The following is a 25,470-nucleotide window of genomic DNA, read 5'->3' on the forward strand; positions in this document are numbered from 1 at the left end:
TTGAAGGGATAGTCACAAACAATGATTTGCGATGCTCATAACTTAGTCGTCCCAAGTCGAATCGCACTCATATTTGGTGGTCATGCTCGTCTAGTCATGACGAGTGATTCGATATGTGCCACGTTCCTTGGTGACACCTAAGCGCGAAGAAAAGCTAGAGAAAATTTGCTGATCCGTGAAGAAATTGCAGGAAATTCAGTAACGTCATGCCTTGCTCTGGCAGCCAAATCATGTCCCTCGTGAGCCCGATCGATGCGAGACAAATTTTATTGCGGGCGTAAGCTCTCGGGCGTCCACTGACCCAAACCGCATAAATGATGAATGGTCAGATTCTACACACCAAGGCGACGAACAAACTGTAAACTCGGACGCCAAAATTCCAAATTCCGGCTAAAATTGCAAATTTACAAAATCTTCGTTCAGGCACAAGATCGAGCTACATTTGTTGCCCCATGATCGTAGCAGCATTCTCAGTGTAATTTAGTTAAGAAAACACAGAAAAACATTGATGAATGAGTGCACTATTGATCCGAAGTTTTAAGATCCATTCAAATTTCAAGTCACATGATCGTGCACAAAAAGCATGATCCATGGCTTGAAGTTGGTATCAAATCGATCACCATACTGATCGCTACAAGAAAATAATCATCTTACGATAAACTGGGCATCAGAACGACCTCGGATCATCCATGAAAGATCACATAAGTTCTAGGGCAACACAAGGACTATTATGGAATTCCATAATTTGTTAGGAAGGGGCAAATCTATCATTTTGTACCCTATTTTCTAATTTCTTTTAATTCAAGTTACTATTACTTTCAAGCAATTAGGGTTACTTTTGATCATCCACCCATGTTTGAGGCAAATTATATATATATGTACTAATTTTGTAAACACAAAAACGCACACAAAGGATCCATATCCTTGTAAAAGAAAGCATTTTTACGAATACAATTTCTCTTTCTTCCCACTGTTGTGTCACACTTGAGAGAGGGTGAGTTGAGAGAAACTTCTGACCGGTACCCCTAGGTTCGAGGTAAACCTTCTCTCTCTTCTTTTTCTTTTCTTCTTCTCTCCTCTCTTCTCCCTCTTCTTCATCTGAGTTCCTCGCAGAGGTCATGCATGGCAGTGGCATTGTCGTGCATGCCTCTCCCTTGGTCTCATAGGTCGCGCATGGTGATGGCAGCGCCATGTGCAAGTCTCCTTCCTCTTCTGTTCATTTGTGTCTTTCTTCCAGTGAGCCCTGTAGACGACACTGTTCATCGCCACCCACAGACATAGCTTCGACCTCTTAACGAAGAACCCAGGCAGCAAAACTCAATACTGCCTACAGGGTCTTCCCCTGTTGTGTGTTTAGTGTAGAAGGCAAAACGTATCACCGTCCGTAAGAGGCCCCGACAACACCCATCGTCATCCACGAGATTCCTCCGCATGTCCGGTGCTCATCGCCATTCTCCCTGCATCCCACGCCTATCGTGTTGCCAACGACGATGACTATTGATGTCTGAATTTCTCTGCTCTCTACTATCTTGCTCTTTTCTCTTCCTCCCTTTCTCTTCTCACTTGACTGAGGGTAGGCTTAGCCTAGCACCGCCATATCGACTTCAGTTTCGAGTAGTATTGCTGCCGTGTTGGTCTTGTGAGCCATGCCCTTCTTGTTACCACTCCGAGTCGATAACTTCCCGTCGTCATACTAGTCTCTCCCCTTTGTTGAGTTCTCTTCTTTTTCTATCTTTCATTGAACCTTGCACTTCATTGCCCTCTCATATGATCGTGCATTATCCTAAGACCAAGGGTGGGTCCTTTTGACCCACGTCTCTTACAAATTAACCATAAAAGTGTTGTGCAGAAAAATAAGAGGATTGCAGGTCAAGGGAGGCGATTATGAACCAGTTAAAGCAGCTGGGGGGCTTTCTTCGTGATCTAAGAGGGTGCCCACGCGAGCCAGCTTAAGTAAGTCCTGAACCCACCTAAAATTACTCTCTCATCGGTTGATATACTTGTCCTTGCCCTCGAGTAAGGTTCTGAGAGAGTGATCTCAAATCCTAGGTTCACCAAAACCTGAGATACGTGACACCAGATCACCTAAATCTGGAAGGCGTTGAGCATCGTCGATTGTTTTAGAAGAAACGGAGGGATAGGACATAGGCGACGCTCCACATCACTGGCTGTGTTATAAGGAGAGGAGAGATAAGACACAGGTGGCACTAAGCATCGTCAGCTATGTTAGGAAATGAGGAAAGACAAAGAGAGATAGAGACAAGAAGAGAGAGAGAAAGAGAGATAGAGATGAGAAGAAGAGAGATAGAGATGAGAAGAAGAGAGAAAACTATGACAAGAAGAGATAAAGAGAGATAGAGATGAGAAGAAGAGAGAGAAATAGATGAGAAGAAGAGAGAGAAAGAGAGATAGAGAAGAAGAGAGAAAGAGAGACAGGAGAGAGAAAGAGGGAGATGAGAGAGAAAAATGGAGAAGAGAGAAAGAGTGGAGAGAAAGAGGGGAGGAGAGACAAAGTTACCTTATCGAGGGATAACGAGCCTTTTCTTCTCTCTCCTCTCTCTTTCCAAGATACCCACTAACTCAAGAAGGAAATTGACATTTTATTCAATGGTCGAAGGTTGAACCGAGGGTCCTTTATAATTTGGCTTTGCACGTTTATATAAAATTGGGCCCAAATATGGGTAGATGCTCAAAAATTACCTAAAATTGAAGATAATTACAATTTAATTGAATTAAAAGAAATTCTAAAAGTGGGTGCAAAATGACTCTTTTGCCCCTGCTTAACAATGTGTGGAATTGAAGAACAGTCCTTCCTGTTGTCTGAGACCTTGCGTGATCTTCCATGACTGATCCGTGGTTGTTCTGATGCCTGTTTGATTTAAAAGATAATTGTTTTCTTTTAAGGCTCGGCATGGTGATCAATTTGATACCAACTTCGAGCCATGAATCATGTTTTTAAGCCATGATAATGAAACTTGAAATTTGCTTAAATCTTAAAAACTTTGGATCAATAGTGTACTCGTTCATTGAAATTTTTCTTCAGTTTCTTCGCTGAATCACACTAAGCATGACGTCACGATCATGTTGCAACAAACACAGCTCGATTTCATGTCCGGATGAAGATTTCGTCATCTTAAGTTTTTTGCCAGAATCTTGAAATCCGACGGTCAGAATTTATAGCAGCTTCAACACCTTCGTGTGTGAAATCCAACGATTCATCATACTCGGGGTTCGTACCAGAGATAGCCTTGGATCTTACGCACATAGTGCAGTTGTTTTCTTGTCGATCGAGTATACGAGCGTTGTGTTTTAGCCGCTGGAGTGAGGTGTGCTGCTGTTAAATTTTCTGCAACTTTCTTCACGGATTGGCAATTTCTCTCTAGTTTTTTTCCCTGCTCGGGCTTCATCACGAGGCATACCACATATCGAAATGCTCGTCTTGAAGAGACGAACATTCTCACAAAATTTGAGTGCGATACAACTTGGAATGAGTGAGATATGGGCCCCAAAATTCACTGCCCATGACTGTGAAAACAACCACCTTTAGTGTTTTGGTGCAAAGGTGGCCACACAGGAATAGTGTGTGACCTACCCCTTTTTAGTATTTTACCCATAACTTTATTTTGAAGTGCTCGATTAAGCTGAAACTTGAATCATAAGGATTTTCAATCATGTTGAATCCAATGGGGGTGGTCCCACAACCATTTAACTCACCAAAAATATAGTTATAGTTTCAGGGTCTATTTTAGGGTGCTAGAGACCAATTTTCTGAAATTATTTCTTTGTATTCACTGCCTTAAACATGGCTGATTGTGATGAAAGTTGGCAAGTGGCCTTATGGAGTGCTGATGAAGATCTTGATCAATTCTAGGGCTATTTTGAGACTGCCAAAATTTCCACTGTTTTGTAGGCTTTATTGACCTGCGTCGTCTTTTTTCCGCATCAGGGACCAAGGTGATGAAAAATACATTCAAATAGCTTGCCTCGCCGAATGTTGTGCTTCGATAGAAGCGAGAAGGACAACATTTGCACAGTTTCCTTTAACTTTATTACTTTTTTTCTTTCTAGCTAGAGGACCACGTGAACGCCGAGCAGATTCACGCAATGGTGCAACTAGGATGCTTAGACATAGGGATGCATTGCTCGCAAGTCTGTCTGTGGAGACTTTAGAGGGAGAAGAGACTTTTTGACAGATCTATTGAAGTCCTCACCCTCGTATGGACCGTTTGTGCTTTTGAAGTTGAGGATTTTGTACAGACCTCGTCAAGTAGAATCAGACACGCCTGGAAATTGTGCACCGTGTTGAAGGGCATTGTTCCCATTTGGTCTGGGTTTATTTGTCTTGCATAGACAATAAAATATCCTTTAGTCGGTGCTCGTCTGTGTTGTGCATCAGTTGTTCCTTGACGAGTAGGGTACCTCAGTTTTTCGAGGTGATTAGCTTTGGAAACAACCCCTATCCACTGCTAGCAGGTCGTTACATAGCAGGTCCAAAGTCATGGCTGACTTAGCCTTCTTGAGGCATCTTTTGGTTTGTCGAAATGTTTTCCTTGTTTATTTGATCTGGATCATTTGCTGAAGAGCCTTTTGTCGATGCTCATCTGGGTCGTGCACCAGTTATTCCTTGGCGAGTAGGCTATCTCAATTTATCGAGGTGACCAGCTTTGAGTATAACCCCTACTCACTGCTAGCAGGTCGTTACATAGCAGATCCAAAGTCATGGCTGACTTAGCCTTCTCAAGACGTCTCCAGCATCTTGGAGTGCGTTTCGTGACCTCTTGGGAATGATGCTCTTCTTCATGAGATTTGTCTCGCTTTCTTAGCAAATCTTCTGTCCTTCAAGTCCTTTTTACAACTGGGCTCAGGCTGTCAGAATCTTTTCGTTGAAGCTCACATTTTTGGGGCCCTGATATTGTGACACTAGGGATTTTTCTTTTTGAGTGAGGGCTAAAGCCACTTGTTGCGGCGAGTGCTGCATCAACCTGTTTATTGGTCCAAGCGTCTTTTACGGATTTTCACTTGATCTTGGGAAGTGGCATCGTAGAGACGGCTTTCACCAACTTCCTTTTATTTGGGGCTCCTTTACCCATGACCTTTTTGCCATGTCTACCTTTATTGTTCCGTTTTCAGTCATGATGGCCCTTTAGGTTTTTACCATGCCCGGTTTTTATTCACGAAATTCTTTTACTCATGGTTTCATGACCATTCTCGTCCGTCATTTTTACTCATGGCGTTCCCTCATTAAGGTATACACTATGCCCGTTATTTTTTGTGGAGGCGTGTTTAGGGTCATGCCTTCAGGACCTATGTGAAGCCTTTTAACATCATGCGGCAAGGATGTGAACTACAATTTAAGGTCATATACTTGGACCGTGGTTGAGATGGATGGCAGTCTATAGAGGAAACGAGGCTACTTATGAAAGATGGATGATGTATGAAAGGTGGGTGAAAAATGGTGACCCACTAGCTTACGACAAGTATAGGTGGTTGGATGGTTCACCGTTTTGTGAGCGCGGGTGAGATTCACTAAGGAATGATGGAGGATGATGAAATGAATGGACTCACTGGGGAGGTAGTGAAGGTACTGTTCACACATGAATGGTTCGGTTAGGGATGATGTGAGTGAAGAGGCATGTAAAAGGCATCTGCACGTATGTGGGGGCAAGTTTATGGTCATACCTCTGGGACCTGTGCAGAGCAGTTTATCATCATGCAGCTAGGACGTGCACTATGGTTTAAGGTCGTACAACACTAGACCATGATTATGCAGTTTAAAGTCATGCAACTTGGACCATGCATTTTAAGGTTGTGCAACTAGACCTCCACCACAGTTTAAGGTCATATAGTTTGGACCGTGGTGCTAAGCCTTTTATCGTCATGCAGCCAGGATGTGCACTATAGTTTAAAGTCATTTAGTTTGGACCATGCTGTTTAGGGTCGTGCAGCTAGACCTTGCTTACAGTTTATCATCGTATTATTTGGACTGTGCAGTTTTAGGGTCGTGCACCTAGACTAAAGCTGTGCAGTTTAAGGTCATGCAGCACGGACCAAGGTTGTGCAGTTTATGGTCATGCAGCGCGAACCAAGGCTGTGTAGTTTATGATCATGCAATGCGGACAGAGGCTGTGCATTTTAAGGTAATGAGAGCGAACCGAAGCTGTACAGTTGAAGGTCATGTAGCGCGGATCGAAGTTAAGCAGTTTAAGGTCATGCAGCGTGGACTGAAGCTGTGCAGTTTAAGGTCATGCAGCGCGGATCGAGGCTTGGGTTGCCATGTAGGTGAGACTCCATGGGGGATATGTCTGTGGACAACAATCTGACTCCTTGGGGATAAAATAAGTAAGACCGGAAAGGGGTTTAGATAGGAAATCCGACTTCATTGGGGAAAAGGGGACATATGTGGGTCTTTTATATTCTTGAGGACATAATAACTAGGTGTGAGGCAGGCCACTGGGTTTACAGCAGTAAAAATGACCCTAACTCCACTGGAGATAATAAGCTGTAGTATGAGTATGACTCTCCTACTGGGGATGAGAAGTCATGACCTAAGTTTGAACGACTTGGGTTCCACTTTGCTGGAGATAAAAGGTCACAGTCAAGGTGTAAGTTCATTGGGTATAACAGTAATAGGACACACATGGCTTCGGCATGGAGTATGCGACAATGAACTTTTTGAAACACAACCGGCGCCAGGTGCAACGACCATTATTTTTTGAACAATCAGCCGGCGCTGGGTTCTTGACAATGTAGCCGACGCTGAGGATAACCTATGCTATCTCTTAAACACAGTCGACACTGAGCTGGCGTTGAAGTCACCAACAACACAGACAGTGCTAAGTCTTTGAGCCCACAATCGGCGGTGAAGTCACTAACAACACAGACGATGCTGAGGTCACCAACAACACTGAGGATGCTAAGTCTTTGAGCACACAATCAGTGTTCAAGTCACTAACAACACAGGCGATGCTGAGGTCACCAACAACACAGACGGTGCTGAAGTCACCAACAACACAAGTGGCGCTGAGTCTTTTTGATAACATAGCGGCGTTGGGTTGGGGTCAGTATTTGGGCTCCAACTCGAGTTTGACCCTGTCCTTGCCTTTGTCGCATGGGTTTTCATGGGTGGCAGTAAAATTTGCTCAAGCTTTGGGTTTGAGCCCGACCCGGTCTGGCCCATTGATGCTTGGTCTTCCTGAATGTGGCTAGGATTCTCAATTTGTGAGGGGCATTTGGGGAAAGCATTGGCTATATAAAGGAGGTAAAACTCCATTTCACTGCTTCTCACCAAAGGTAAAAAATTTTAAGTAAAAAGTTTAAATAGTGAGAGGGAGGTTTTTTCGGTGAGGGCCTCGTTGAGCACATAGGAGATTCCAGAAGAGTTAACAGGAGTTCGCCGGTGCGAAGGGAAAGTTGCAGCTAAGGGAAAGAACAAGCCCCCAAGGAAGGCCAGGATTTGCCAGAGTTGCAAGGTAAAGGGAGTTCAGCGAGGAACTCTGGCCGTGGCTTTTAAGGGTTACGGCGAAGGGAGGAGGAAGCGGGAGTCGCAGCAGTGGGCTATGCAGGGCTTTCCGCTAACTTTAGCAGTTTTCTGATAGGTGCACGTGGTTTCCCTGTAACTTTGGGGAAGGTTTGGAGAGGATTTTTCAGCAACGAAAGGAGTTTTCGGCAGGAATCTGAAGGGTCAGGGGGAGGCGAACCGTCGCTGTAGGTGGACGGCTGTGTTTGGAAATTGTGCAACCGTCAGGGAGACAAAGCTTCTTTGGCCCTAAAAATGAGGGGTCTTGGGAATCGAGGAGACGCATGGAAACGAAGAGTCATTGGGAGGTGGGCAATCGCAGCACAACCGACGTTGACTTAGAATACACTGTCGGTGCTGACCTTTAACAAAAAAGGCAGTCGGTGTTGGGGATTAAAAGCACAACTAGCACTTAGCCTTCGAAAGACATAGCCGGCTCTGCGATTCAGTAACATAGCCGGCGGTAGCCCTTGGAAGTCACAGCCCGTGCTACCTTTAGATGACGCTTGCATGGTCGGCGTCATGACATGCATGGTGTGGCTTGCATGCGACAAAATTGTCGCGCGCGGCGATGAGCCATGTACGGCGATGTTCATGTATGACACTAACTGGGGTTGGCAAAGGGTGGTGGCTGGTGATAAGACCTAGCTTGTGATACCCATTGGAAGCCAAGTCCTCTAGCACAAAAGTGAAGTCCATGTTGTTTTGTGGAAGGCCATCCACTGTGAACATGGTATTCTCTCCATCATAGGCCATTTCCTTGCCAGAGAAGTCTGCCTTGTATGTTTGATATACACGTCAGATGAATTAAAGCTGACTCAGAAATGGTTGGCTTCTTCCTTTGGCATGTAACCATCCTATTTGGTGGCACTCGTCAGATGAATTGAAGCTGACTATTCAAGTGGTTTTGCTTCTTATTCATGAGGAGAGAATTTCTTTTGTGGGTTTGCTTCTTCTTTAAGAGGAGAGGACTTCTTTTGGCCTGTAACCGTCCTCTTATCCTCAGATGCAAGAGCAACACCGCAAGTTTTAGTTTGTAACCGTCCTCTTATCCTCAAATGCAAGAGCAGCATTTTTGGTGTCAACTGTTTTCTTTTCCTTTGATATAAGAGAATTGTAACCTCCCTAACAATGGGCTTAGTAACTTTTAACTCATATTTACTGCAATAAAAGAGTTAAACTTTGTTTGGACTGTCATGTTCTTTTTTTTTTTACCCTCCTTTTTAACTCTTTTTTCGTCACACATCAAGTATTTTTGAGTATGCATCATGGGTAGTATTTCTTTAGGTATCGCCCATTGATAAGGGTCATTGCCTCCTCTCCATCAGGATGTGCCATACTCCATTTTGTGAGACCTTTTGGACTATAAAGGGACCCTCCCATTTGGGTTCAAATTTCCCTTTTTGTTGGCCATGCATAACAATAAGCCTCTTGACGGCTAGAACTATATCGCCACCAGTGAATGAGCGGACCTTGACGGACTTATCAAAAGCCCTTTTCATTCTCCCTTGGTTGAGTTTGAGGTTCTGTTGAGCCTCTAGCCTCTTTTTGTCGAGTGCATCCAATTCTTGATATCAAATTTTGACTCTCTCATCTTTTGTTAGTCCTTGATGTATAGCGACTCGCAGTGAAGGGATTTGAATTTCGAGTGGTAAAACTGCTTCACTCCTATAGACCAAAGAATAAGGAGTGGAATTGGTAGCATTTGGTGTAGTAGTATGGTAAGCTCGTAGTTCTTCAAGAAGCTTCTCATGTCAGTTCTTCTTCGTCTTCGATACTAATTTCATTAAAAAATTGCACAGAGTCTTATTGAAGGCCTCAACTAATCCGTTCACTCGAGGGCGGTATATAGTCAAGTACTTCTGCTCAAAACCAAACTGGTTGACCAGACGATCAATATGATGACTTCAAAATTTAGGGCCATTATCCAAGATAATCCAGTTAGGCACCCCAAATCGGTCTATAATGTGATGTCACATGAAGTTAGCCACTGTTGTCCTAGGGACTTGCTTAAGGGGGATTGCTTCAACCCACTTGGAGAAGTACTCTGTTGCAGCTAGAATAAAGACATGAACCATTGTCGAAGGAGGGTCAATAGGCCTTACAATGTGCATACCCCGTTGTGAGAAGGGCCATGACGCCACTATAGGGTGTAAGGGCTCTAGAGGTTGATGAACAAGGCTTGAATGTATTTAGCATACCTGGCACTTTTTAGCATAGTTTAAGGAATTAGCAGTCATGGAAGGCCAATAATACCCCAATCTTTGTATCCGTTCATAGAGCTTAGGACCGGATTGGTGGAGTCCACAAATGCCTAAGTGTACTTCTTCTAATACCTTATTTTCCTCTTGCACATCCACACATTTAAGAAGAATACTATCAAATGACCGTCTAAAGAGAGCATCTCCTTCTAGGAGGGTATACTTGTTAGGCATTCGACGTATGCTGATGCATTTGACATGATATTCCGGGAGCTTGCCATGTTTTAGGAAACTAGTGTTGGGCTCTCTCCAATCTTCTACCTGCTCAATTTTCGTGCACATTGGGTCAAAGAATTCTGGTTCTTGGTTTCGAACCTGAGCTCCTTGAATCCGTGCCATTTCTTGTTTAATCTTAATTACTTCTTTAGCTGATAGAAGCACTCTGAATGGATAAGGAGGGAACTCAAGGAAGATATTTCTCTCATCATCTGCATCGACCTGGGTTCTTTGTTCAATGTATCTCCGTGGGTCCTGATGAGGACAATTGAATTGTAGCCCCGAGTTTTTCAAGTGCATCAGCTTACGAATTTAGCCTCTTGGGGATGTGACTCAAGGATACGTCCTGAAACTGGGCCATATACGATTTTGCAGTATCGTGACAGGGCTTCAAAGAATCTTTTCTCACGTCATAGGTCCCTTTGAGCTGCCGGATAACCAACTTAGAGTCATCATCGATCTTGAGCTGCTCCAAGTCTAGATCGAAAGATATCTCTAACCCGATTATAAGGGCCTCATATTCTACCTCATTAGGACAACCAGACTTGGCGAGAGAGAAAGAAAGTGGCAATATTCCTCCTTTCGGGGTCAGGAATACCACTTAGGCTCCTCCTCAGTTAGATTGAAATGCTTTATCGAAGTACATTTCCCACGCATGAGTAAGCTCTGCACGTAATACTTCTTCATCAAGGAGGTCGCTTGATAACAGAGATTCCGCCAGTACAGGGTGTGCTACGAGAAAATCAGCCAAGGCTTGACCCTTGATGGTCTTTTGTGGGACATACGTGATGTCAAATTCCATCAGTAATAATGCCCACTTAGCAAGGCGTCCTGACAAGCATGGGCATGTCATGAGAAACCTTACAGGATCTAATTTTGATAGAAGTCTCACTTCAGGACCAAGTAAGTAGTGGCGGAGCTTTTGTACTGCAAAGATCAGGGACAAGCACATCTTCTCTATAGGGCAATAATTCTTCTCGGCCTCTTGCATCCTGCGGCTGAGATAATATAGTGCAATCTCTTTTCCTTCGTCATTGTTTTGTGCCAATAATGCCCCAAGTGACTCGTCTAGAGTGGTCACGTATAGAATGGGAGGTTTTCCCAACACTGGTGTAGAGAGCACTGGACGGTTGAGTAAATATTGTTTGAAGTCATCAAGGGCAGCTTGACATGCTTCATCTCTGATGAATGGAGTATCCTTTTTTAATAGGTGCGTAAAGGGTTTACAGCGACCTGACAGGTTTGGGATGAACCTGCAGATGTACACTAACTGCCCTTAAAGAGAGCGCAGTTCTTGTAGTGCAGTTGGTGACGACATTTCTGGGATCGCCTTAATCTTGACTGGCTCAACTTCAAGCCCTCGATGTCTAACAATGAACCCCAGGAATTTTCCCGAATGCAGGTCAAAAGCACATTTCAGCGGGTTCATTTTAAGTTGATGAAGACGTAGTCACTGGAATACCTTTTCAAGGACTTTCTGTTTGAATGCATTTTTCAGCACCTTGATCCCCGATGCAGAATAAAGAGGAAGCAAGTCAATAAAAAAAGTGGATATTTCGACAGTCTCATAATTGCCCTTGAAATGGTCAGCATCTTCATAATCACTCAAAACGCCCACTTGCCAAGTTTTATCACGATCAGAAAGGTCTAAGGCAGTGAAAATAAAGAAACAATTTCAAAAAAATTAGCCTCTTGCACCCTGAAATGGACCCCCATAACTAGAACTATATTTTTGGTAGGTCAAACTACTGTGGGACCACCTCCATTAGATCCAGCACAGTCGAAAACCCCTATAGGTCATGTTTCGACTTAATCGAGCACTCCAGAACAAATTTATGGGTAAAATACTGAAAAGGGATAGGCTGGACACTATTCCCGTGTGGCCACCTTGCACCAGAACACCAATAAAGGTGACTGCTTTAACAGTCATGGGTAGTGAATTTTAGGGCTTATATCTCACTCGATCCGAGTCGAATCTTACCCAAATTTTGTGAGCATGTTCGTCTCATCAAGACGAGCGCTTTGATATGTGGTATGTCTCGTGACGATGCCCAAGCAGGGAGAAAAATAAGAGAGAAGTTGCTGATCTGTGAAGAAAGTTATAGAAAATTCAGCAGCAGCACGCCTCACTCCGGTGGCCAAATCATGACGCTCGCACACCCGATCGACACGAAACCAATTGCATTATGTGCGTAAGGTCTGAGGCCATTCTTGATATGAAGCACACATATGATGAACGGTTTGATTTCACACATGAAGACGTCAAAGCGTTTGTAAATTCTGGTTGCCGAATTTCAAGATTCCGACCAAAGTTCCGCGTTTTGTTGCAACGTGATCGTGATGGCATGCTCAGTGTGATTTAGTGAAAAAAATGAAGAGAATCATCAAGGAATGAGCACACTATCGATCCGAATTTTTCAAGATTCATCCAAAATTCAAGTCTCATGATCATGGCTTAAACGCGTTATTCATGGCTCGAATTTTGTATCAAATCGATCGTCATGATGAGCCATACAAGAAAACAACTCATCTTTTGATCAAACCGGCATCAGAGAAACGTCAGATTAGTACAAATTCTCGGGCAGCTGTAGGGACTGTTCTGGAATTCCCCATAGGCAGGGGCAAAACTACCCTTGTGCACCCATTTTTAGAATTTCTTTTAATTCAATTAAATTGTAATTATCTTTAATTTTAGGTAGTTTTTGGGGCCCATATCATGACCCCGCTCCCTGACCCCTGTCGGAGGGCGACAAAGCGCGGGATTACGACTGGAGGTCGCGAATGTCACTCAAGTGGGAGTGGCTCAACGTATGAAACACGAAATCGAGAGCAAACCACGAAAGAAAACTAATATAAATCCAACAATTATGAATCCCAAAAGTACAGCCAATTCATTTCTTCCCAAATCGCACAAGATCGTTAAGGCACTATTGGCCCAAAAGATATGCAAAATGAGGAATGCATCATATTACTGAAATCACAAAAACATACTACGGAGGTCTTCAAAAGACGGCTTCTCAAACTTCTTGATTTCAGGCTCCAGACCCTAAAAAACTGCCACCCAACTTAAGCACAGCTGCCAGCACCCTTAACTCTACATTTATGAAATTAAGATGGAATGAGCTAAAAGCCCAATAAGTAGATCACTATCCTTGCATTCCTGACTATCAGTATATACATGTTAACATGCTCATAATTCATCAAAAATTGTATTTTGTCTTACAGAGTAAGGTCACATATCAGAGTGCACATGAGGCCATATAAAAGAATTAAAATCAGTTAACGGAGCATCACTTGCATATCGCAGTTACAGTAATGTAATCTTATAGAATACAGAATTCAGACGAGCATAATAGAGTAGTTAACTCCCGAAGTAGAAGCTATGGTGATTAGGCTAATCCAATCCTGAGCTTAGGACTTCTACCCTCATTCAAGAGGGAGGACAATGACAAGTAAGAGCCCTACTTCGTAATGTCCTCACTCACGCACACATCCCCATCATGCTTTGAGGTTTTCGATAGGCTAAGGCCTTGCAAGACACTGTGCTCTAACTTTCTCACCACTAAAGGACATTACACAACCAAAGGGGTTCCGATGGATAGTGCCTAGAAATCTTGGGTGGTGCGACCATCCCAAGTATAATCAAAGCCTAGCTCCCTTCCTATCATCAGGAGTTAGGGAAGGATCATGTGGCAAGTCCATGCTCACACTTACAGTCTGACAGAATATAATATCTATATCATTGTGAGGCAAGTCCATGCTCACACGTACAAAATCAGAGGGCTCACTACCAATGGAGGATCCATTGTGTAGTGGTCAGAATCAGAGTCCATATAACAGAGTCAGAAGTCATATAACAGAATTAGATTTCATATAACAGAATCATAGTTCTTATATGAGAATCAGATTTCTTATATCAGAATTAGAGTTCATATGACAGAATCAGAGTTCTTATAACAGAATCAGAGTTTCTATAATAGAATCAGAGTTCCTATAACAGTATTAGAGTTCTTATAATAGAATCAGAGTTCGTATAACAGAATCAGAGTTCGTATAATAGAATCAGAGTTCTTATAACTGAATCAGAGTGCTTATAACAGAATCAGAGTTCATATAATAGAATCGGGGTTCTTATATCAGAATTAGAGTTCTTATAACAGAATCATAGTTCATATAACAAAATCAAGGTATCGATGTCAAGCTTTCTAAAAATTCTGGCAGTGACATCCGAGTCAAAACAAGGCTATTGCTTTCAGTTCATTTGGATTTTGAAGATAGTTCCAAAATCAATTTTATGTTAGACACAACTATATTTCAATTAAAGGTGGTTTGAGTGCAATTGGACGTTATTTGACCCCTCAAAAGACCCCAAAGAACAAAGACACTTAGTCTGAAATCTGTTGTACAGTGAAGACAGTGACATGTCTTTGAAATTCTGCCCATGTTTCAAAATCAAGAAGGAACCTCGAAAAGTGCTCAACATGTGAATTAAATATGACGCATAACTTGTTCCAATGTCTATGGTTTGGGCTAAAATGGACAATTTTTATTCAGTCAAATTCATTGACATCAGAGGGATTAAATCTGTGCTTTTGCTAAAACTGTCCAGATGTACATACCTTCATAAAACTAAGCGTAACTTTCAATCTATAAAGAATCACTCAACATTTAACCCATTCAAAGATATTTCAAATGGCTATGTTTTGGCCGAAAATGGACTTCATTTGGTTAGTTAAATCGATGAACACAGTGGTTACTGATGAAAAATCCAGGAAAACAGTCCACAGAGACATACCCACTCATTTCGAAAGATAACTGCATTTTTGTAAATAATTCCAATAGTGGGTAAAAATAAATATTTTACTAGGCTCGTGTTTCTTTCCAACAGTGGCAGTTTGAGGTCAAACGCCATTTGGTCGTTCAAAAGCCTCATTAAAAAATGCACATATTCCTGGAATTTCATGGTTTCATTTAACTGGTGTCAAGAATGAACACGATAACATTCATTCCCTCACAATGTGAATACACATAACATACATTTATTACATAATCTAAGAATCAAAACTCCATTCGTTCACTCATCATCATCATAGAACAAAAACCCCAAATTTTTATTGAAAAAGGTGTACACTTTATTGCTCATTCATATGCCTAAGTTTCCATGGATTCCGATGACTACAATACAAGGGTAATGAGGGGCGTGGGAGAGAGAAGAGGCTTAAATACTCATGGGTTTGGGGTGGCCGGCCAAGTGTCACCATGGAGGCTCAAAAATCTGGACAAGTGGCACTCAGATCAGCATGCATCAAACTAGTGTCACCTCCAACCCATGAATGTCAGAGACACAACTGGCACTGGCCCTTCCCAATTGGCACTGGAAAACCGGCTCTGGGCTCTTCCTCTTCACATCCGGCACTGATCACATCCAACTGGCACTGGGCAACTCAACCGACGCTGGCCTCCTCCTTCACAGCTGGTACTAGACAACCCAACCAGTGCTGGACAGCCGGCGCTGGGCTACCGACGTTGTCCTCTTTCTCCTTCACAGCAGGTGCTAGACAACCCAACCGGAGCTGGGCAACCGGTGTGGCGTTAGACAACCCAACCAACACTGGCCTCCTTCTTCTTTAGAACCGATGCTAGACAACCCAACCGATGCTGGGCAATCGGTGCTAGCCTCTTTCTCCTTGACCCATCATACATTGTAACTGGCCGGGAAGAGTTTGGGTCATCACATCATCACCCCCTTAAAACTATTCTATCCTCAAAATCGTTAATCGAATAAATGGGGGTACAGTGCCCTAATTTCATCAACTCGCTCCCATGTTGATTCTTCTCTTGAATGATACTGCCATAAAACCTAGACTAGAGGAATATCTTTATTGTGTAAAACTGAAACCTTATGTCCAGAATCTCAATTGGCCTCTCCACATAAGTTAAATCTTTCTTGAAAGGGATTGGCTCATACTTCAAGATGTGGGATGGATCAGGCTGAATGTTGGCCAACTCAGGCGGTGAGGCTAGTTGGTATGTCGCGACTCCGATTCTTTCTAATATTTCAAATTTTCTAATGAATCACGAACTTAGCTTCCCTTTCTTACCAAATATCATAATTCCCTTCGTTGGTGACACTTTCAAGAATACCCGATCCCCTACTTCAAATTTAAGGACCCTTCGGTGATTATCAGCATAACTCTTCTACCGACTCTGATAAGTTTTAAGCCTTTCTCGACTTAGGGCGATTTTCTCTAATGTTACTTGAACAATTTCCGGCCCTAAGAGTCTCCTTTCGCTGACTTCATTCCAACACACTGGTGATTTGCCCTTTATTCCATATAAAACTTCAAAATGTGCCATCTGGATACTGGCCTGGAAACTGTTGTTGTATGCAAATTCTACTAAGGGTAGGTGATCGTCCCAATTTCCTTTGAAGTCAATAACATAGGCTCTCAACATATCTTCTAAGATCTGAACGGTCCTCTTTGACTATCCATCGGTCTGGGGGTGAAAAGCAGTACTGAAAGTAAATCTTGTCCCCAAACCTGATTATAGACTACCCCAAAACCTTGAAGTAAATCTAGAGTCTCTGTTGGACACAATGCTGATTAGTACTCCATGCAGCCTTACTATCTCCTTGACATACAGCAGAGCCAATTTATCAAGGGTATAAGTAGTGCAGACTGGTAAGAAATGTGCAGCCTTAGTCAATCGGTCAGCAATAACCCAAACACTGTCATGACCCAATCCTGATCTTTGTAAACTGGACACAAAGCCCATGGTGATGTGTTCCCACTTCCATTCAGGCACAGGTAAGGGTTGCAACAATCTAGCTGATCTTTGGTGCTCAGCCTTCACTTGTTGATAGGTCACAAATTTAGAAACAAATTGTGCCCCATTTTTCTTCATGTTATTTCACTAGGTCTTCATTAAATCTTGGTACATTTTTGTGCTTCCTGGTGCACAATATAAAGGGAGTGGTGCGCTTCCTCTGGAATAACTCTTGTTATATTCTCATCACTTGGGATGCACACCCGTTCTCTAAATCTTAACAAATCATCACTACCGACAAAAAAATCTCCTTCTCCTTCTTGTCTTACGTCTCCCAGAATTTTACTCAGCTGAGGGTCTGCCGTTTGGGTTACCTTGATCTGTTGAAAGAGTTGAGGGTCCACCCTTAAACATGCAGTTATTCCTTCCTTGGAACTAGAGGGTAAAGTCGAGTGCCACTCCACTGCATCCTCTATCAGTTTCATTTCTCGGACCATCAAGTGTGCCATTGATATTGAGGGTTTCGGACTCAAAGCATCAGTGACTACATTTGTCTTTCCTGGTTGGTAATTGATGGTGCAATCATAATCATCCGGTAGATCCATCCATCTCCTTTGTATCATATTCAATTCCTTCTGAGAAAATAGATACTTGAGGCTCTTATGATCTATAAATATCTTGAAATGGGCTCCATAGAGATAATGTCCCAAAATTTCAAGGCAAAAACCACAGCCGCGAGCTCTAAGTCATGAATTGGGTAATTTTGCTCGTGCGACTTTAATTGTCTGGAGGCATCAGCTATAACATTCTCGTGCTGCATTAATATACACCCCAAACCCTTATGGGAAGCATCAGTGTAGATTACAAAACCTTCATTTCCCTCGGGCAGAGTTAGTATCGGGGCCGTAGTTAGTCACTTCTTAAATTCTTTGAAACTCTTCTCATAATCATCTGTTCATATAAATTTTACCCCTTTTTGGGTCAAGCGAGTCAGGGGAAGTGCTATCTTTGAAAACCTTCTACAAAACGTCTGTAACATCCTGCTAGACCCAGAAAACTGCAGACTTTTGTCACATTTGTCGACCTTCCCCATTTAAGCACGGCTTCAACCTTACAAGGGTCAACTGTGACCCATCCTTAAAAATAACATTCCCAAGGAAGGCCACACTTGAGAGCCAAGACTCGCTTTTCCCCAGTTTAACATATAACTTCTCCGTTTTTAGAGTTTGGACGACAATCCTCAAATGTTGTTCATGCTCTTCCGGATTCCTGGAATACACTAGAATGTCATCTATAAAAACCACCACAAACTCATCCAAAAAGGGTCTAAACACTCTATTCATCAAATCCATAAAAATGGCTAGGGCATTAGTCAGCCCAAAGGGAATTGCTAAGAACTCGTAGTGACCATAATGAGTCCTGAATGCAGTCTTAGACACATCTTCTTCCTTGACTCGCAGCTGATGGTAACCCGACCGAAGGTCGATCTTGGAGAATACTTGGGCCCCTTGGAGTTGATTGAAAAGCTCATCAATTTTAGGCAAGGGGTACTTGTTTTTCATAGTGATTTGGTTTAACTGCCGATAATCTATACATCGCCTCAAAGACCCATCCTTCTTTCTAACAAATAAGATAGGCGTACCTCAAGGTGACACACTAGGTCGAATAAAACCCTTCTCCAGTAACTCTTGTAATTCTTCTTTTAACTCCTTTAATTCTGCTGGGGCCATTCTATAAGGGGATTTAGAGATAGGGATAGTATCAAGAATCACAGTTATCTCAGATTCTATTTCTCTGATTGGGGGCATAGAGGTTAACTCCTTGAGAAAGTCCTCCGGATATTCTCTCACCACCGGTAGCTCTTTTAACTTAGACTGGTCATCTCGATTTTCCACTATGTAAGCCAGGTACCCAACACAATTTTTAGTCAACAAACGGAAAGCCCGAATAGCTGAAATAAAATGCAGAGGAGAAACATCCATGATGCCAATAAAGTTCAACTCAGGTTGGTTTGGGCGTCTAAGGGTTACAGTCTTGTCACGACAATTTACAGTAGCATGATGTGTGGATAGCCAGTCCATGCCTAAAATAACATCAAAGTCTTGGATATCTAACAATATCAAATTTATATGCAGCTCACACCCTTCAAGTAAAATCCCACAATGTTTATAAACAATATTAGTTCCTATAGATCCTCCCATAGGTGTGCATACTACCAATATCCAGTCAAGCAAAGAAGGTCCAACATTTATGTGGCATGCAAAGTGAGGTGCAACAAAAGAGCGTGTAGATCCAGGATCAATCAAGATTTTTTCTTCAATGCCACAAACGGAAAGAATACCTCAGATGATGGAAGTTGATGCCTTAGCTTTGTACTCGATAAGAGCAAACACCCGACCTTGAGTCTTTGGTTGGTCCTCAGGCCCCCTTACTGGGCAATCTCTAATCTGGTGGCTCGGCTTGCCAAATCTGAAGCACACCCCCATCTTCCTTCATCAATCAGCCGTCGAGTGGTTGTCCTTCCCACAGTGTGGGCATATCGGGCGCTGATTTTCTCTTACATCGCTAGGCAACGTTCTCAGAATCTTCATGCCTCTCTGATTTTCTCTTCGCCAAAAGTTCCTCTTCAGCTGTGGTTGAGCTTTCCTCCTCAAGTTCCATACTGGGCTGGTCTCATCTTTCAGTTTCCTCCAACCCAGAATTCTTCATCTTCCCTTTCTATCCTCATAGCCAGATCCACTAGAGGGGAAAAGGTCTTTAAATTGGCTGATACCACCCCCTTCCTTATTTTTGGCCTGAGGCCTCTTTCGAAGTTTCTAACCTTCCATGCCTCAGTATTAATGATGTGTAGCGCATACTTTGAAAACTCAACAAATTTAGCTACGTACTGCTTCACAGTTATATTCCCTTGTTGCAGCTCAATAAACTCCACTTCTTTCCTTTCCCTCACAGAATCAGGAAAGTACTTTTCATTGAAGTCTCCTAAGAAATTCTCCCAGGTCATCTCAATCCCTGATCTTTCCCAAGATTGTTCTATTGAGCCCCACCAGTGTTAAGCATCCCCTTTAAGCATGGAAGTACCTAGTCTTACTTTCTATTCATCTGTGCAATTTAAATATTTGAATATCTTCGCTATCTGTCTCCTCCATCTCTCATCCTTTTCTACTCCCCCAAGCCCCAAGAAGGTCGGAGGAGCCAACTTCCTAATTTTTTCTAATTAACCACTATCATTCAAGTCGGGGGCAAGGGTTGATGGGGCTGGCACAGCTTCTGTCATCATATGTGTCATGGCCCCCAAGGCCTTGACCAACTCTCCGAGGGCATCAGTATTTCTATTACAGGAGCTGACATTGTTGGCCCTCATCCTTGGCATCTTCAACCTAAGACACAAATATTCAGTTGTTATTCTACCTAAACTATTCTAAAGACACTTTTAAGCTCCCTAGGCCAAGAATCTTATCCTGGCTACTCTGATACCATAACTGTCACGACCCTGCTCCCTGACCCTTGCCGGAGGGCGATAGAGCACGGGATCACGACTGGAGGTCGCCAATGTAACTCAAGTGGGAGTGGCACAACGCATGAAACACGAAATCGAGAGCAAACCACGAAAGAAAACTAAAATAAATCCAACAATTATCAATCCAAAAAGTACAACCAATTCATTTCTTCCCAAATCAAAGTCTTTACAAGATTGTTAAGGCACTATTGGCCCAAAAGATACACAAAATGAGGGAGACATCATATTACTGAAATCACCAAAACATATTGCAGAGGTCTTCGAAAGACGGCTTTTCAAACTTCTTGATTTCAGGCCCTCAAAAACTGCAACCACCCACCTTAAGCACAACTGACACCATCCTTCACTCTACAGTTATGAAATTAAGATGGAATGAGCTAAAATCACAGTAAGTAGATCACTACCCTTGCATTCGTGACTATCAGTATATACATGTTAACATGTTCATAATTCATCAGAAATCGTATTTTGTCTTACAGAGTAAGGTCACATATCATAGAGCACATGAAGGCCATATAAAAGAATTAAAATCAATTAATGGAGCATCACTTGCATATCACAGTTATAGTCAGGTAATCTTATAGAATACAGAATTCAGACAAGCATAACAGAGTAGTTAACTCCCGAAGTAGAAGCCATAGTGATCAGGCTAAGCCAATCCTGAGCATGGGACTTCTAACCTCATTCAGGAGGGACGACAATGAAAAGAAGGAGCCCTACTTCGTAGTGTCCTCACTCACGCACACATCCCCAATGTGCTTTGGGGTTTTCTATAGGCTGAGGCCTTGCAACACACTGGCCTCTTACTTTCTCCACACTAGAGGACATTACGCTACCAAAGGGGTCCCAATGGATAGTGCTTAGAAATCTTGCGGGTGCGACCCTCCCAAGTATACTCAGAGCCTAGCTTCCTTCCTAGCCAGGGATCGATCATGTGGCAAGTCCGTGCTCACACTTACAGAGTCGGACAGAATATCACATATATATCATTATGCAGCAAGTCCATGCTCACACATACAAAATCAAAGGGCTCAGTACCAATAGGGGATCCATTGTATAGCGGACAAAACAGAGTCCATATAACAAAGTTAGAGCTCATATAATAGAATCATAGTTCATATAACAGAATCAAAGTCCTTATATCAGAATCAGAGTTCTTATATTAGAATCAGAGTTCTTATAACAGAATATGAGTTCTAATAATAAAATCAAAGTTCTTATAACAAAATCAGAGTTCTTATATCAGAATCAGAGTTCTTATAAAAAAATCAGAATTCTTATAACATAATCTGGGTACTTATAACAGAATCTGAGTTCATATAACATAATCATAGTTCTTATATCATAATCAGAGTTCTTATAACAGAATCAGAGCTCTTATAATATAATCAGAGTTCCTACACCAGAATCAGTGTTCATATAACAGAATCAGAGTATTGATGTCGCGCTTTCTAAAAATTCAGACAGTGACATCCGATTCATAACAAGGCTATAGCTTTCAGCTCATTTGGAATTTGAAGATGGTTCTAAAATAAATTTTAGGGGTGGTTTGAGTGCAATTGGACTTTATTTGTCCCCTCAAAAGAACCCAAGAACAAAGACACTTAGTCTGAAATCTGATGTGTAGTGAAGACAGTGACATGTCTTTGAAATTCCGCCCATGTTTCAAAATCAAGAAGGAAACTCAAAAAGTGCTCAGCTTGTGAATTAAAGAAGACTCATAGCCTGTTCCAAAGGCCATGGTTTGGGATAAAATGGATACTTTTAGTCAGTCAAATTTAGTGACATCAGAGGCATTAAATATGCGCTTTTGCTAAAACTGTCCACAGCGACATACCTTCATAAAACGAAGCATAACTTTCAATCTAAAGAGAATATCGAAATATTTTCTTCATGAAACTTTTAACCCAATCAAAGATATTTGAAATAGCTATGGTTTGGCCAAAAATGGACTTCTTTTGTTTGGTTAAAATTGATAAACATAGTGGTTACTGATGACAAATCCAGGAAAACTGTCCACAATGACATACCATTTCATTTCGAAACATAACTTCATTTTTGTAAAGAATTCCAACAGTGGGTAAATAAAAACATTTTACTAGGCTCGTGTATCTTTCAAACTACGGTATTTTTAGGTCAATCGGACTCCATTTATCCATTCAATAGTCTTATTCAGGAATGCACATATTCTTAGAACTTCATGGTTTCATTTAACAGGTGTGAAGAATGCCTTCCATAACCATCATTTTATATTGAAGGACACGATAACATTCATTCTCTCACAATGTGAATACATATAACATGCATAATCTAAGAATCACAATTCCATTCTTACACTCATCATCATCATAGAACAAAGACCCCAACTTTCTATTGAAAAAGGCGTAAGGTTTTTCTACATTGCATACACTTCTAATGCTCATCATATTTATATATTGCATACACTTCTATTGCTCATTAATATGCTTAATTTTCCATGAATTGCGATGACTACAATATAAGGGTAATGGATCCACTTACCTAATTAACAATGGGGCCTTCTCCAACCTTTGCTCACAGCTCTCATCCGCCCAACAATGGCTGCTCACAAAGTCACTTCTTCCACTTTGTGTCTTAGAGAGAGAGAAAAATGAGGGGCATGGGTGAGAGAAGAGGCTTAAATTCTCATGGGTTTGGGGTGGCTGGCCAAGTGTCACCATGGAGGCTAAAAAATCTGGACAAGTGGCACTAACATCAGCATGCATCAAATAAATGTCACCTCTAACTCATGCATGTCAGAGACACATCTAACATTGGCCCTTCCCAATTGGCACTGAGCTCTTCCTCTTCATAGCCGGCGCTGCTCACATCCAATCGGCGTTGGGCAACTCAACTGGCACTGACCTCCTTCTCCTTCATAGCCGGCTCTAGACAACCCAACCGGTGCTGACCTCTTTCTCCTTCACAGCTGACGCTAGACAACCCAGCCGACACTACCCTCTTTCTCCTTCATAGCCGGCGCTAGACAACCCAACCGGCGTTGGCCTCCTTCTCCTTCACAGCTAGTGCTAGACAACCCAACCGACATTGGGCAACCAGTGTTGGCCTCTTTCTCCTTGACCCGCCATGCATTTTAACTGGCCGGGAAGTGTTTGGGTCGTCACAGTCCATCCATGTTTAGGCTCAATTCTATATAAACATGCAAATCCAAATTGTAAAGGACCTTTGGTTCAACCTTCGACGATTGAATAAAATTTCAATTCTTGCTTAAGTTCTTGGGTGCATCTAGGAGAGAGAGAGAGGAGAGAGAAGAAAAGGGTCGGTGCCCCTCTGTAAAGTGACTTTCTCTCCTCCTCTCTTTCTCATCTCTATGTCTCTCTTCTTCTCATCTTTATCTCTCTTTTTCTCTCTTCTTCTCATCTCTATCTCTCTTTCTCTCTCTTCTTCTCATCTTTATCTCCCTTTCTCTCTCTTCATCTCTATCTCTCTTTTCTCTCTTCTTCTCATCTCTATCTCTCTTTCTCTCTCTTCTTCTCATCTCTATCTCTCTTTCTCTCTCTTCTTCTTATCTCTATCTCTCTTTCTCCCTTTTTTCTCATCTCTATCTTTCTATTTCTTTATTTTCTTTTTGTCTCTATCTTTCTTTCTCTCTCCTCTTTTCTTAACATGGTCGTTGATGCTGAGCGCCGCTTGTGTCCTATCCTATCCTCTTCTTCTAACACTGTCGAGAATGCTGAGTGTCGCCTGTGTCCTATCCCTCCTCTTCTTATAACACAACGGACGATGCTTAGAGTCGCCTGTGTCCTATCTCTCCTTCTAACACAGTCGGCGATGCTTAATGCAGCCTGTGTCCTCTCTCTCTTCTTTGTCTAACGCAGTCGGCGAAGTCTTAGCGTCACCTGTGTCTTCTCATGCCTCTTCTCCCACAACAGTTGGTGAAGGCTTAGCACTGCCTGTGTCTCTTCTCTCCTTCCTTCCGCCACTGTCGACGGAAGCACATTACCGTCGGCGCCTTTTCCTTCTTCTCCCTACTTGTCAAAGCCGGTGGGGATACATCGTCGATTAAGTTTTCTTTCTTCTCCTCCTATTATCGTTTGTGTTTGTCTTAGCCCCTTCATTCTCTCTTCTCTCACACTCTTCTCCTCCTTTCTTTCTCTTCGTCTCCTTCTCTCTATTCTCTTCTTCTTCTCTTATCTTACTTCTTATTCTTTCTCTATGATCTCTATTCTTTCTGTTATTCTTTCATTTGATTAAGAGGGGTCGAGATTAGCCTTCCATGGTAGTCCTGTCTTTTAGCTGTAATGTTGTTGTGCCAGAATTACTGTGCCTGCTTTATTACTATGACAAACTAAGCATCGTGTCTAGCTAGTCAGTATCGGTATTCGCGTCTAATAGTAATTATGTTGAGCCAATCTGAGTTACTGAGCTTGTTTTACTACCACATCAGGCCAATCACCTACCAGCTTAGTCACTGTGTTGATCTCCCCGCTTGGTCAAAATCTTCTCTCCTCCATCTTTTTTCTATGATTCTTCTCTTCTTCTTTTTGAATGTGCACCCTTGTGTATGTTTACCCATAGGAAAGGTGAGGTCTGTTGACCCACCTGTCTTATAACATTTGCCACATGTGTGTGATTGTAGAAAACAGGATAATACAGGTCAAGGGAGGCGATTCAGAACCAGTTTTACAACTAGGGGGCTTTCTTCATGATCTAAGAGGGCACCCACATGAGCCAGCTTGAGTAAGTCCCGAACCCACCTTAAATTCCTCTCTCATCGATTGGTCTACCTGCCCTTGTTCTTGAGCAAGGTTCTCGAGAGAGCGAACTCAAAGTCCCTGGTCTCCCTGAAACCCGAGACACGTGTTGCCCAATCATCCTGATCAGGAGGCAAGATCGAGGCACCTAACCAGCTTGGCGACTCCACTGGGGATTTAGTACCCCTTAGTCGGATCGTACTTGTTTGACCAATTTTTGCTTTCTATTTTTCTGTTTTCACACATCATTTATGACTTGCGGGTTCTGTAACTCATTTATTCGGATCGGGGACTTTCTCATCCCCGCATTCGCAAGTGTCCCCAGGGAACATGTTCCTCCAACTTCGTTCCCAACCTTCTTATTGAGCAAAGACCCCGTGTCTAGCTCCAAGGTCTTAACCTGGATCGGTGTGAGGTGGGACTTAATGGTCCCTCACTCCCCATCTCCTCCCTCTA

The 25,470-nt window shown here is 42.5% G+C and overlaps 1 protein-coding gene across 1 annotated transcript; it reads right to left on the reverse strand.

Moving 5' to 3' along the window:
* Positions 1-18,404: 18,404 nt before the first annotated feature.
* LOC148779805 (uncharacterized) lies at positions 18,405-18,842 on the reverse strand. The gene has a single exon (XM_088850606.1). It carries the CDS (start codon positions 18,840-18,842, stop codon positions 18,405-18,407), a length of 438 nt encoding a protein of 145 aa, XP_088706732.1.
* Between the last annotated feature and the right edge of the window lie 6,628 nt (positions 18,843-25,470).

The sequence above is a fragment of the Amborella trichopoda genome, chromosome 11 (genome assembly GCF_054954075.1).
Source record: "Amborella trichopoda isolate Santa Cruz 75 chromosome 11, AtrichopodaSantaCruz75HAP2 v2.0, whole genome shotgun sequence".
NCBI classification, from domain to species: Eukaryota; Viridiplantae; Streptophyta; class Magnoliopsida; order Amborellales; family Amborellaceae; genus Amborella; species Amborella trichopoda.

Bases quoted from the DNA above. Each gene is read 5' to 3' on its own strand.
- LOC148779805 (XM_088850606.1), bottom strand. From the start codon at position 18,842: ATGGACTGGCTATCCACACATCATGCTACTGTAAATTGTCGTGACAAG.